This window comes from Cyprinodon tularosa, unplaced genomic scaffold (assembly GCF_016077235.1).
Source record: "Cyprinodon tularosa strain WSP-4 unplaced genomic scaffold, ASM1607723v1 ctg833, whole genome shotgun sequence".
Classification (NCBI taxonomy): Eukaryota; Metazoa; Chordata; class Actinopteri; order Cyprinodontiformes; family Cyprinodontidae; genus Cyprinodon; species Cyprinodon tularosa.
The window spans coordinates 68,047-83,219 of NW_024039600.1; the positions used below are offsets into that span (position 1 = coordinate 68,047).

Sequence of the window (15,173 nt, forward strand, 5' to 3'; positions counted from 1 at the left end):
AATTATATAGTGTAATTTATCAACAATTGTTCATACGTTGATTATGTGTTTACATCCCCAATTCATTTTCACAAGAACACTGGTGCAGCAGATTTTTTATTTTTTAAAATGTACTTATCTCACAGTAGGATACTTTGCCTTTTTACTCTTTTAGTAGACCTCCACAGTATCTTTGAACTTTTGCCAAACGGACACGATTTCCTGCATTTTTACCTGCTGTCCTCATCCAAATAGCTTCGGGAAAAAAATAACTTAATACATCCAAATTTTTTATTTTTTTTTTTTTTTTTTTTTTTTTTTTTTTTTACATGATTTGGTTAGCTGGTTATTTAGATGGTTTTATAAACAATAACAGAAGTTGATTTTACACACATGTGTTTTCCAAATAGAAATCAAAAGTAGACCTATTTTATGGGTAATTTCCCATACTTTGTCCCAAATTTGTTTACATTCAACTTAAATGTATGCTGATGATAGTAGAGCCTCATAGGGAGAGGTATACCGGTTATTGAAGACAGGAGCAGCTACTGTTTTATAATACTGTAGCAAATAACCTTTTCTTTCATTTGGAGGATGTTTTTTTTTTGTTTTTTTCAACAGATAAAAACATGTTGAAAAAACATCTGAGGCCAAAATTAGACAAAGGAAGCCTAAGTTTGAGTTTCCAACAGAGCGTGAGACACAACAGCTGGTGGTAACATCCCCACCACAAACCCACCATCATGCTAAATGGCAAACAAAGGCAGACCTACTGTAAAAATCCTTTGGTAGCTAATGTCATTAGTTAGGGTGATATGATGCACACAGTGACAAAAGACGAAAGTCTACATAAGCCCGGGCAGACATCTACAATGTCGAGAGTAATGAGCTTTGAATTAACAGATTAATTATCCAATAAAGCAAAGAACCTTTACTTTCTTTAAAAGCAAATAATGTAGAAAAGAAATACCACAGTTCAACTCGGAAGAGCAAAACATAAAACAGCTTTGATGGATATTAACAACTGGACACAAACTAAACATCACAGGAGCAGAAACCAATAAGGCAATTTCTGCCTTATTCAAAAAGTCAATCATAGAATAAAGGCTGATAGAAGGAAAAGGGAACCAGTACAGGTTCAGGCCCATTGATGCCTTTTTACATTAAGTGCTTGAAGACTACGGAAATCTGAGACCCCTGTCACACCTTGATGATTTAGACCAGCGTATGCCTGACGTACGGAAAATCTGGCAAAAACGCTGGCATACTTTGGATAAGTTATGGTTATGTTTTGTATAAGTTATAAGCACCCTGAAGCACGCTGAAACACGACGACATACAGCGAGTATGCCAGCTTATGCTCTTACATGGCACATAAGTTACAGGTAAGTTATCTAATTGTTGACATATGTTAAGTGTAAGTTACTCATAAGTTGTGGCATCTAGCTTATCCAAAACCTAGTAACTTGTGCATTACTTGCGCGTAATACTTATCAAGAACTTATCTCCAATGCACATCAACGTATTTGATGTGTTCCAGATGACCGCTGAACGGGTTTCTAACTTACAGCTACTGTATAATGGCATATTGGCAGGGTTTCAGTATAAAAGGGGTTTTACAGAAGGAAACAGTCAGTTCTCATTCAGACTAAATACGTATCATTAGGGATGGGAATTGAAAACCGGTTCCTGTTCAGAACCGGTTCCGTGTGTTTCAATTCCATGGGACCGTTTGGCAGCTCGATTAACGGTTCTCTTAACGGTTCCAGGCAGCACCAGAGCCTAGCTCTGGGCAGCACGACTTACGTCACATTTTTTACGCAAGTTATGCACACAGCATTCAGTAAGCAACTACGACGTGGCCAGGCGTAAGTGTAGAAAGACAAAACAAAAAAATGGCGTCCTATTGATTAAAGTGATAGTTTGGCTTCATTTTAAGGAAGAGAAACTTTTTAATCAATGCAAAGTGGCAATTACATCTGCAGGAGGAAATACATCCAACATGCAGAAACACCTGCGCAATCAACATGGCATACATTTTAACGAATGCCGTGTTTTTGATGCTTCTGGACAGAAGCTAAAGTTACGACCAGCATTGAAGGCAACTCTGGTGGTAAGTAGCTAGTTTTATATCACTGGCTGTGCTTAGTGTGGTTACTAATAAATAATAAGCCATTTCTGGAAATAAAACAATTTCCTACCTCTCTTTGGAGTTATTAAACATGCTACAAAGTTGCTCCGCAGTTCAGGGAGCGAGAGAAAGGTGACGCTCGTCTATTTAAATCAGGGGGAGATAAGTTTATTTCCCAAAATTGTACAGTAATGCTTTTTCATTAAACAAATGCCTTCTCCATTAGATTTAGATGACTGACGAGACAGGTAGCCCGGCTGGCTCAGAGGCTGGCAGCTCACGTTCACTACCTTCTGTTTTGCAGAGGCAGGCAGAAATAAAATGTCCCGTAGACAAATGTCACCGTCTACCAAGTTCATTGTTTCACAGATTCGATAAGGAATTTAATCGTTTCACAGAATCGATAAGGGAATTGGAATCTTGAAAATTAATTCCCACCCCTGCGTATAATAGGGTGAGCGAGAAGGTGAGTGTGATGGATTACGCCCACGAACAACAAACCTCCAAGTAGACATGATGCGGAATGTGCTGTGACTGCAAACCCTTTTTAATTTCTTTTTTTTTTTTTTTTTCTTTTGGGCGGCGGTAAACAGCTAGGTTAATACCATGATCAAAGACATCTCTTTACACAGGCCGGGCATCTCAGGGCACATTGCTGCCCCCCTCAGGATGCTGGCTTGTGACATTTCATGGGCATTATGCTGACGTGCATTTTGCAGAAGTTAGGCTGTTGTTGGAAATAAGTTCACATTAGGAACACGCCCAAAATTGAATAAATACATAAAAAGTTCCGCGTATGCCAGCGTTTTGGAAGATTCCTGGACGTCCTAAGGTGACGCTATAATTTTAAAAGGGGTATAATCATCATCTGTGCATTCCTTCAGTAGGGACCAGGAAGTAACAAAAGAAAACCACAGCTATTAAAAAAAAAAAAAACACACCTTGTGAGTACTCTAAACCTGACATGTTCACGCAGGATGTTTTGCTATTTTTGTTTCCCTCTTCTACCTAAACTCAACGTCCAACCACCTTAGATCCAAGTGGAAACTTGTAACACTGGAGGAATCTTTAAGTTGCACACATACCAAATACCTTGAAGACTTGAAGAATACGTCATAACATAAATGACCTACTATTTTAACAGTATTTCCTTATTCAGAAGAAACTTCTTCGAAACTTATGAGGGAACTACTTTTAACAAGAATTCTAAAATCAGGATCTAATATGATTCAAGACATTGCACAAAATAAAAAAATAAAAAGTTTATATGACCCGCAGTACATAAGAAAATCATGCTATTATATTGGTAAACTTTTTGTTGGTGACTTTGACCTGCTGTTATCAAAAGTAAAATATCTTTGTCCTTAGTTCATAGAAAGCACTGCACAAAGTGTGTTGGGCTACTGAAAAAACAAGCATTACATTTGTTTAGATTAAGCAACTAGATTTATTGAAAAGGTTTTAGCAGGCATCTAGTGTTTGGGCAATAATACAACTTGGCTGTAGTTACCTTTTCCCATAAACATTACCATCCGACTATCTCTTTACCTTCTAAAACCATTTATGCTATAACAAAATAGATTACAGGGATGGGAACCTTAACTGCAAATAACTGCTAGACCAGTATTTGGTAAATTATAGAATTTCTGGTGCCATTAAGAAATAGTTTTCTAGTAATATATTTAACCATTTAAGATGAACGTTAAAGGGGAACAATGAGCCTTTTGGAAGAAGAAAAGCTTTAAAGAGCCATGGAACATCTTCTAGAAAACTTCACGACCTGTTGCCTAATCTGAACATTTCAAGCTTGACCATGAGCTGGATGACTGAGAATCTTCACAGACAATGTGCCTTTTGTGCAGAAAAAATATTTAGGTGCTTGGTGATCAAGATCATCAAGATAAGGAAGGGCTGTAGAAATGATTTGGCGGTAGAAAAAGAAGTTATGAAATGGGTAATGTGAGTTAGTATTGATGGTTAGTCATGGCAATAACAGAAACTTATTTCATAGAAAATGTATTTGCAATGAACTTTTAATAGGTTACAATGCAAAGGGAAAATAATCTTCTGATTCCCTTGGTAATTACAAAAAAATACATTCAAATACACTAGTATTAAAATGTATTAGTTGACCTATCTCAATAATCTTGTTTCCTATTCAAATCCATGGCAATAGGTGCATAAAATCCATCTAATCATTCAGACCATTTGTAGGACCATTGTGACAACTATACTTTCATATGCATACTGTACTTAACCCATTACAAGTTAACATATTCTGAATTAGCAATAAAGGGGCTCTCCTTTAAACACTTATCCAGTATAATAAAAAACAAGTCTTATAGATTTTGCAAAAAGTCATGCTGTAACAATGTATCCAACATAGATCTTGATTTAACTATTTCTTTTTTAAACTGACATTTTTTCCATTGTCCCTGTAGGGAGTAACACCTAAGGGAAAATTGCCGCAGGTCCAACAGGTTCTTTCCTGAAGCTCTTTGGTTGGGTAATTGACACGGGAACTCAGGCATGTTTAAAGATGCAGGATTCTGATATGGCTAGCGCTTTAGTCACCGAGTCTGAACCTTCGTCTCTTGTGGGGCCTCATGTCTGTAACCAGTTAGACACTTGGGATTTCAAACTTTTGTTTGGAGAGTCTACTGAGGAGTTGTGGTTTTAAGTTATAAATGTTAGTCAAAAGAGAAAACACTATGCAGCGTTTTACCATACTTGGTGCTATGACTAAAAATGTACAGCTATATGACAAGTTGGACACAGCAGGAAGTCCATTCCTCAAATAGAAAATCAGCCACACATTTTCACCTTATCAACTGTACCTTTAGCCGTTTTTAAAAGGGTATGCCATTTTTATAAACCAACAATCATACGACCGTCAAACTCTGAGTGGCAGAACTCTAATAATGACGCTATTAGCATTCAGGATCCTTAATGCACTGGCTTTAAAATCAATTTACAAATAACCACACACACACACACACAAAAACTATTATCCTCAATAAAAATGCTGCTAGTTTGTGGAGGACTGATACAAAAATAGAATTCTTATGTTTTTGCAAAAGACTAAAAATAAATATATACACACTGTGTACCTTTAATCTGATCTTGGATAACAGTGAAATCAATCGCTTTAAATCAAGATACAAAAGCAGTGCCAATCTTTTTTTTTTAGGGGTTTTGTTTACTTTCCACAAGATATCCAAGCCATCCAAGAGAGGCAGGTAGGTGTTGCCATCATGGCATCATCGACTTCTCCACATTTACAATCCAAGCATCTGATCGATTCTGGAAGAAAACAAGCTCGCTGCCAAATACCACAGAAATATCAGCAGAGAGTCAGAGGTAAACTGTGTCTGGGAGAGTGCGCTCTGCTTTCAACAGCAAGATAAAAATCTACATGTGGAGTCCCAACTGGCAGAAACAGGAAGTTTTTGGATTTATAAAAAATTCCAAAGAGCAAAGACAGAACAAAGCAAGACAAACAGCAGCATGGAAATGTTTCTACAGAGCGATTGGAGCCTCTGGCATCCTCCTCCCAAGATTAACATCACAGCTTGTGCCAAAGCCATCTGTGTTACACCAGAAGAATAGCACAAAACAAAGGTGTACAAGAAAAGGAGCATGCATCAAGGGATTGTCTATAAATAAATAAATAAAAAGTAGAGAACATGTATTTTAATTAGTACAGACTTCAATTTCAACAAACATCTCATTTGTTCTCCAAATTTCTGAATATGCTTGGACAAGGTAAAGCTACAATCAAAACCTTCAAAGAAACATGCATGACAGGAATGATATTTTCATTTGGGGCCGACTTCTCGGCTTGTTGATACATGTGCTTAAAGGAATAGTACACCCAAAACATGATTAGCCTTCATTTTCTACTCACCCCCATGCTGAACAACACTCTGGAGTACTTTTTTGATATCTCAAATGCATCTGGAGATCTGGGAGGCTTCTTGCTGTCTGCTGACATTCAAATAATGGAGGTGCCCAGCGCCCGAGGCAGAAAGGTCCATAAAAGTCCACAAAAAAAACGTGTCAATATTCCTCCATACTGCTCGTCCAATGTATTCCAAGTGTCCTGAGTGGGTAGCGTCCAGAATTTACCCGAAACGAAGTCATTTAGAATGTTTTTAGAGCATAAACAGTAGTGTATAGGATTTCCTAAAAGCGCGTTCACGAGTCTACGGAAACCGCGGCAGACCAAACCAGACGAAAGTGCGCATTCAGCACCTGCTCTGCCGATAATGCAAGCGTAGAAGAAGAAATGTGCTGTTTACCTGTGCAAAGAAAGAAACAACGAAAGAAAAATGTCTGAGGACTTCAGTGTTGAGGAAGAGCATGAGTTCTTTGCCGAGCTGAATGCGCACTTTCATCTGGTTTGATCTGCCGTGGTTTCCGTAGACTTGTGAACACGCTTTTAGGAAATCCTATACACTACCGTTTATGCTCTAAAAACATTCTAAATGACTTCGTTTCGAGTAAATAATGGACGCTACCCACTCAGGACACTTGGAATACATTAGACGAGCAGTATGGAGGAATATTGACACGTTTTTTGTGGACTTTTATGGACCTTTCTGCCTCGGGCACCATAGACCTCCATTATTTGAATGTCAGCAGACAGCAAGAAGCCTCCCAGATCTCCAGATGCATTTGAGATATCAAAAAAGTACTCCAGAGTGTTGTTCAGCATGGGGGTGAGTAGAAAATGAAGGCTAATCATGTTTTGGGTTTACTATTCCTTTAACAATGTTGTTGAATGTGACCAAGATCTGGAGCGATTGTGGGCAACAGCAGCTTTTGTCTCAGCTAGTCTCTAGATAGACTTAATATGCTACCAAGTAATCTTTAAACAACAGCTTTGAGGCAGAAACCACAGAGAACAACAATAAATCACAATGCAACAACTAATTTTAGGCCTCTAAATACTGCAGCCATGTAAACAACTATAACATCAAGTTCACATGAAACTCAAACCAACTAATGTCTTGTATTCATATTCAAGAGGATCTATATATTATACAATCCATGGTTCAAAGTATCAAAAATACTGAATGGATAAAATAAAGAGTGCAATTTACAGCAACAGAGTAAAGGACTTTGCTCTTAATCAAATGCATCACTGCATTTTGATCTCTAACAATTAGGTATGCAAGTCATTGGTTAGTGAATTGATTTAAAGTTGATTGATCTTACTCAACTTTTAATAAGAAAGTTGTTTTTCTAAAGAAAATTTAATATTTTCTCTTGTATAAATGGGTCTACCCATTCCAAATGGGTGGACCACTTCATCCATTTCAATTTGCATGTTTTAAAAACAAAAACAAGGCTTTGTTGGGCTATTGTATAAAACCTCAAACTCAACGCTATTCCTGACATTTTGAAATGAAAAAGCTTCCTGGATAAGAAGCAAAACATCTTCAAACTTGGAAACCAAGTCCAGTGAATTGTTTTTAATTTCTTTTCGGAATGACTATTACCTGGATGACAGAGAACCTTCACCAGCATCTTGTATAAAGAGGATCTTTTCAAAACAAAAAGAGCTAGATATTTTTACATTATGCTGAACATATAACTATTGTGTTAGCTGTGATAAATACCGAATAAATAAATTACATAATTTACATGATGAAACTTCTTAGCTACAACGAAACAATAAACTATTGGGCTGAGTTTATCTGACTAGCAGATCTCGTACCTGCACTAGAGCTTTTCCAAAAATTGATGGCATTCAAAAGCCAATTCAAAAATGATGCATGGAGAACAATTTAGAAGCTGTTTGACATGTTACTTTTCACATATGCTTTTATTGTGAAGTCTGACAGAGAGCTCTTGTCAGGAAATGCTATGGGGTTGCCAGGGGTAACAGCAGAACCAAACTAAAGGATCTGAAAGGCTGATATAAACTGCTAAATATTGTGAACCAATCATTCGACCCCCAAAATAAGGTAAACATGCTGACCGTTATATTCAATGCCAGCACACGGATGGCACTAATGAATGGGAAAATGGTGATGTAATCTGGAACAAATTATAATTGAATATACCATAAATAAATGCTTAATCCTTAGTCAATTATTTTTGTATGTAACGAATAGCCTTAGAAAAAATATTGAATCAGTCATCAAAAAAATATATTCTATGTATTACATTCTATTTTTTAAGGTCTTCAATCTAATGTAGTATTATACCTCTTTTTTTAAAAGGGCAGCCAAAGTAAATATGGAAAATAAAGTAGGAGAAGCAGCATCAAGCCAACAAGTATGATTAAACCTGCGGTTGATTAGAATGTAAGCTCCTTTGTGAGACTAATAGCTCTTGTACCGGAAGAGGTTTGAAATGCAACAACCACACTGTAAAAGTTCAACAAGGTGATGGGAGAAATTGACAAAACATCACCGACTGAGTCCAGCTATAGCAGTATTATTATAGCAGTGCTGATGACACCACCCTAAAACACAAGTCTGATCGGCCACCTAAAATGTGAACAAACAGCATGATGGTGGTGCAGGCGTTGGCCACGCAGTCTATATACGGAGGCTTCAGTCTTTTACTTAGCCGTCACAGGTTCAAGTCTTGGCCTTCTGACTTTTGCCGCGTCTTTCCCCTCAATCTTAGCCTCTAGAGTGTAAAAAAATATGTTTTTTTTTTAAAGTGAACAAATCATTTTATTAGCAACAAAAGTAAGGAACTACAAAATATGGAAAATACACAAATCTAAATTTATCAGGAAATGTTTCTGGTCAAAAGGTGTGGTATTCTGATGCTTCTCAATGTAGAAAAGGAAATAAAAAAATAATCTTTCTGCAGACTTAGATTAGAATACAGGGTATAAGTATAACCCCCTCCCCCAATATTTTGCAGTTCCCAGAATCAATCTAAAATCATCCAAAATATCCATCTTCAAGAAGCTGTGCCTCATTAACAAGCAACCTTTAACCACCAGATGCCACTTCCTCCGTCACCCCTCCTGACCGCTTGGGCAAAGCAACGTCTACAGCCTCCGCGGTTCCTCCCGTCTTGCTCGCCTATGAGTTCGTTCGAGCTCAAGGAGAGTATGCTATTTATTATTATTTGGTAATTCATAGGAAGACAATAAGAGCTACATTTAATGACATAAAAGAAAAAGCAAAAAAAAAAAAAAAAAAAAGCATATGGGCAGTTTCTGTCCAAACATTTTCTTTTCATTATAAATCTTTGTAATAGGGATAACTAGGACCATACAAAATACTTTTTTTCCCTCTAATTCCAAAATCACTATTCATCCATGCGCACTTGGAAGTTGTTGTGACTGATTTGACGAAGCTTTTAAGCCTTTCAGCATAAAGTAAATAATTTGATCGAGATGAAAAAGCTGCTTTCTTGTATGCTAAAGTATCAACAGTTTGCATCCAATTCTTCTTTAGGAATGGGCATATATAAAAGTATGCTTTTAATTTTTGTTAACGATCTGTCGTTACCCTATTTTAATTTGACAAACCGGATCTTCTCAATGTTCTTTTTCCTGTTTGCTGCGATTGCGATTGCAATTGCAGACATTGACCTGGCCGGCTGCCAACGGACTGGAGTAGAGCAAAAATAGCATGGCTCTCTATTTTGACTGTGATGTACGAAAAAGACGTACGTGGACTGTGAGGTTCGGAGGAGTAGCATTGGATGTGGAACTGTTCTCATCGATTAGCACGACTGCGCAAGTGCTCCGCAGAACGTACTTGAGCAGGGCGGTGACAGAGGATGTGGAATCTGGGGGCAAGTTAGCTTTCTGCAATTTTCATAAAGATCTTTTCAAGCTCTTTGCACATGAAATGTAAAAGAGCATGTCTGCCTGGAAGTTTAGGTACAGAAAACAAATCACAGCAGACTATCTAAATACAACTCCCTTCACAGCATGGGGCAGCATTGCTGACCTCCATACCAAAAACTACTCCATAAATCTTGCTGTCCAAGTGCTGACACCTCCTTGAAGAGCTACAGGATTGCAGGTTTGTGATCCATACACCACCCTTGGTGCAGGACTGCACACTGCAGAATTTCCTCTCATTAAAGAGAGTGCTTACAGATGGAAAAAAAAAAATACAAGGCGGCTTGCCAAGTCAAGATCCCTTTTTGCAGTAATTTTTTTTTCCTTTACTTTAAAAAGTGTTGACAGAATTTGCAGTGATTACTAGCAGTAGTTTGGAATTAAACCCCTTCAACGTTATAAAAAAAAAAAAAAAAAAAAAATCATAAGATGTTTCCCCTTATCCATATGATTAAATAAAGTACAATATCAGATAACAGGCAAGGGGCACTTCCTTGGAAAAGTGGCATTTTACCAACTAGCAGCTTTACACAAGAGATAGTTAAAGAAATTGTTCCTTATTAATGATCTCCTCACTTTATGGTTTATGCCTCAGCCCAGCAGAAACACACCCACAAACCCCTCCTGTGCTCCACAATGTATTTTTATTTATTTTTTTTCAAGTGAATTGTACAAGTGGACAAAGCCACCGATGTGATGGTTGTTGTTCCGATTGGACAAAAAAAAAAAAACTAAGCAGGATGGACATAGAAATGAAGGAGACCTATCCTGGAGGTCCTGCACGCTGCATTTCTGTTCTGCACATTTGTGCTGTTATCACAGAAAGATGTTCTAGTTCTAATTTTGGAACGGCATCTGCAAATATGTGCTGCAAGTCTAAGACATATCACTGCATTTAGTCACCCTCTATACTTTTGACTTTATAAACCATTTAGAGCCCTACAAAATCCATTTGTTTCAACAAAATGTCATTGTTTAAAATGGAGCTGTATTTTTGAAGGAAAATAAAGTTAGAATGAAATGGGTTTAAGAAAGCCTCAAGACTTTGCAAGTATAAACAGGTAAACTACCAATGCTTAAATGTTGAATCTGGAGAAATAGACAAGACTGATTGTGGATTAGGTCATTTTGACACTTCTTTGATGCATTACATATCCTAATAAAATAAAACCTTAAGACACATCTGCCAATCTTATACCATTATAAAAATAATTAAACATTGGAGCATTTCTCAGGAACTGTCCAGACAAATAATGAAAGCCAGGGTTGCATAATTGTTTTAGACTTAGGATTTACTGCCTGAAAAATCCTCCAAAGCAAGAGTTTTATATGCATGATGCACAGATTTAATAAAAAAAGAAAAACAAATCCTGCACCTTTCAATCACCAGTGCTAGTGAAATAATGTAAGCTAGAGGTCTTACTGTGGAGATAAGAGCTAGTTTATATATCAAACCCTTTGAAATAACATTATATATAACTAAGATTGATTTGAATTGTTTTGTATTCCACTTGAGTTTGCTTATTTAAGGACAATAAAATAAGGAAAATGTATTTGTAACGTGGTGCAGATAATCGCTGAAAGAGATAAAAGCAAAATGGAAATTGTCAAATGAGAATGTTGGCTTTTTTTGTTTGGTTAAAAATACACTTACTAATGCAAAACCACAATGATCAAGTACAATATCAATAGGTCAATCTGCAAAAAGAGTAATTTGAAGTCATATTTAGTAGGACAATGCTATATCTTCTCTTAAATTATATATTCTAATCTACCTATAAGGGAAGAAACAGCAAACTGCTCCCTGTACATCCTCTGACCCAAGCAGCTGCTGTGTTGGTCAACATGAGGAAGTCATGGAATCAGTGCATGACATCAGGATTACAAAAGCAACAAACCCTACTTCCTCTATAGTCTCTCCCTGATTGATCGTTTCCATACTGAACTATAACTATGCATTTATAATAACAGGTTTCTCCCTTCCGCCTGCTATGATGTAGCATGTTTTATCTCTTCAGGCACGGTGCTGAGGCTGCGTTCCCAGCAGGCCACAGCTGTTTCCCCTCCCTACCTCCTGTTGCACAGAGGGAGAGATTTGGGGAGAAGAACCAGTCACAAGCCGCATCACCAACACTGTCCTCTCAGGTTAGGTAGTGTTACAGTGTCACCTGGACAAACTGCTGTTTATTTAACATGAGTCAAACTCCTTAATGCGTTAGATTGTAGAAAAATACTGTATAAATTTGCTTTCATTAAGGGGTCAGTCATGCCTACTATGTTCACCATTAATCCTCCTGGGAGACAGAGAGAGAGAGAGAGAGATAATCCCTGCTAGACTCCAAAGGACGGAAATAATTAGTTAATACCTCTGTACAGTTTTAAGCTAGGGATTTTCCCCATTTATTTAAAAGCAAGAAAAAAAATCATTTTTTTTTTTTTATGCCTTTATATGCATCTAAATTTTACTTTGAGGAAAAGTGTAGTTTCTTAAATTTTCAGATTCCTTGATTTCTCTCTCTATATTAATTTCAATATAAAGGATGCAAAGAAACATCAGAAAATCCATCTAAGAAACTTAGGTTGATGTTTAGACATTGCTTCAAAAGATAAATAAATTGTCAAGAAATTGGCTTCAATCTGCGATCAACAATTAAAGCATTGAAAAAAAGTGATTTGATGGTTTTAAAAAATAACTTTTCAATCTATAACCTCTTCAAGGAAATTGTACTTTGATCAACTTCTCTGCAAAATCAGAGGATGGTTGGGGACATGTCCTCAAGGCACACTGCTATGCATGTTTAAGATGTTTCTCTGCTTTAAAAACCTCAGATTCAGACAACTGTCAATCACTACAACCCTGTTAATCAGCCATCTATTGACAGCAGTTGTGCTGAACCACAGAAACATCTAAGGGCAGCATGCCTTGAGGGCCAGGTTAACAAAAAGACCCCACTTTAATGGATAAATGGGGAAATATTTATAAAACACTGTTGAATTTATGTTACATTTGTTGCAAATGTAACATAAAATGTAACTTCAAACTCGGAAACCAAGTCCAGTGGATTGTTTTTTGTTTTGTTTTTTGGAACCCAAGTTTAAACTATTTCTGTGATAAAGACCTGATTTAATATTTTTTAACAAGACAAATCACTTCTTAACAGTAATTTAAATGTGTGTGTACTCTACCTGCAGCTCACACCAGGCTACCTCCACCCAGGTGTCAGTATCCAGGCCTTTGTAGACTGTCTTGAAAGACCCTCTGCCAAGCTCGATGTCAAATTTAAGAAACCTTCCTCCTGGAGACGTAGAGACCGCTTTCATTTCTGCTTCCTCTTCATTTTCCTCACTTGCTGTCTTAGTAGAAACTTTACCACCTTTACTACAAGTGACATTTAAAGCATGTCCAACTCTCTCTTTGTCCTCATCTGCGCTGGTACTCTCTGTTGCACTGTCTTTGTGTCCACTCTGACTTTCAGTGCTGGAGCTCTCTTGAACCCCACAGCTGGTCCCTCGTGTCCTGTCCACTATTGATCTCAGGTTTATGTTCAGGATTTTGCTGCTGTTTTCAGCTTCGGGGGCCTCATAGGAGGGCTCCTCCGTGTTTGAAAACCACAGACTTCTCCTGATGAATCTCTGATGCACATTCCTCTGATAAACAGAGGAAGGATCACTTCCACCTCTCACTAGAGAGTTCACTTTATCAGCCCCCACTGCTGCATGCATGTGTGTGGAGACATTGCATTGAGAACTGGGTACAGATGAATGCTTGGGCTCTTCCAGAGCCCCACAGTTGGGTTTGGCTTCCGGCTCCATGGTGACTTTAAAAAGTTCAGTCACTTTGGTTTCCAGGTTCTTTCAGGCATGGCTTCAATTTCCAAATGCAGTTTTTCCTTCTTGCAGATGAATACCTGCAGCGCCCACCCGGTGACGCAGTTTGTCAGCAGAGGCCTTAAATAGCGCTGGGATGGATGACACAGGCGAGATTTCATCAGATCCAATGGCTGCAAAAGAAATATTGACACTAAATAGTCATTTAAATGCAAAAAAAAAAAAAAAAATGAAATCAATTGTAAATTGTAACCCCCTAAAGTAACTCATAAAAAAGCAGTAGCTTAATTTTTTAAACATCAGAAAGTCAGCAGATGTGGTTTAAAAACGCTAAACAATGTTTTGCAGAGGCCAGCTTCGTTCAGGTGCAGCAAAAAACTAGCAAGCTAAAACTTAAGTTTGAACAAGCTAGCCGCGTCTGCACGCGCTCAAATACACCCACCCCACGCGTGACACGAACCTGTGAACACACGCCAGAAAATTAATAACACAAAAAATAAAAATAAACTGCTTACCTTGTGTATAAAAAAAATAATAAACACGCAGAAAGGCGGCGGTGCGCCTCCCACAGCAGTCCGAGCACAAGCCGTTAGGTCCGCAGCAAAGGCTCGCTAATGTTAGCCGACCGTCCACAGCAGGGAAAGGATGACGGACTTTTTAAACGCCCTATATCAGCCTCAGCCCGGGCTTTGCTAACCAAGCACGCCAGGGTGAGAACATAACAAATGTGATGCGTTTATCTCATGGCAGCTCCTCGCATCCTTCCGACTGTTTGCTCTCCGTAGCTGATTAATGAACGCGCAGCTTCGTTCAGTTTAGCTCTCCCCTACAGGTAATTTACTCGGACAGCTGTATTCCTTTGTCATCGTCTTGTCAACGTCTCCCTTTAGTGTTTGGTTCACGAGCTGCTTCCAGACTCTAAAATGTGTTTCCCATTCAGTTCGCATGGCTCCACGCCCCTAGTAACGACTGCAGGGACGGTCCAATCACACAGGAGGCTGGGACAACCTCAGAGACATGGACTCGTCACATTGTTGCACCTTCAAACAGCGATAAGCACGAATCTAACTGGGGAACACTAAGGGGAAAAAAAAGGAAAATATAATAGAAAAACAATTTAAAGGGGGTTATTTATTCCCTACAGAATTACTTTAAAGTTTGACAGAGGCAGAGCTAGATGGGGGGCCAGGGGTGGCCATGTCCCCTACCATTTTTTCCCCCTCTAATGCTATATTCACACCAAGAGCAGCAAAAAGGTGGAGAAGGGGTCTGATGCACATTTGGCGGAGCTACCCTGTCCTCTCTTTGCATGTAACAATGGTAGCTATGTTTGCTGTGATCAGTGGGAATAAAGTAGTTTTCTTTTCTTTTTTTTTAAGTGAGAAAGTCCACATGAAAACTTCATATGTG

General features: G+C 38.1%; 1 protein-coding gene across 9 annotated transcripts in view; it reads right to left on the reverse strand.

Annotated features, from left to right (window-relative positions):
• Positions 1-14,761, reverse strand: part of LOC119774828 (serine/threonine-protein kinase WNK2-like) — a 53,526-nt gene extending 38,765 nt beyond the window's left edge. For 5 of the 9 annotated variants that reach the window (XM_038272514.1, XM_038272517.1, XM_038272515.1 and 2 more), the window contains exons 1-2: positions 14,279-14,761; positions 13,122-13,936 (exon numbers count right to left, since the gene is read on the reverse strand). In XM_038272514.1, coding sequence (XP_038128442.1) covers positions 13,122-13,748 — 627 coding nt within the window. In that variant the 5' untranslated portion in view covers positions 13,749-13,936; positions 14,279-14,761. The remainder of the gene's footprint in view (positions 1-13,121; positions 13,937-14,278) is intronic. The other 4 variants (XM_038272519.1, XM_038272516.1, XM_038272521.1 and 1 more) reach the window with 2 other exon arrangements.
• Between the last annotated feature and the right edge of the window lie 412 nt (positions 14,762-15,173).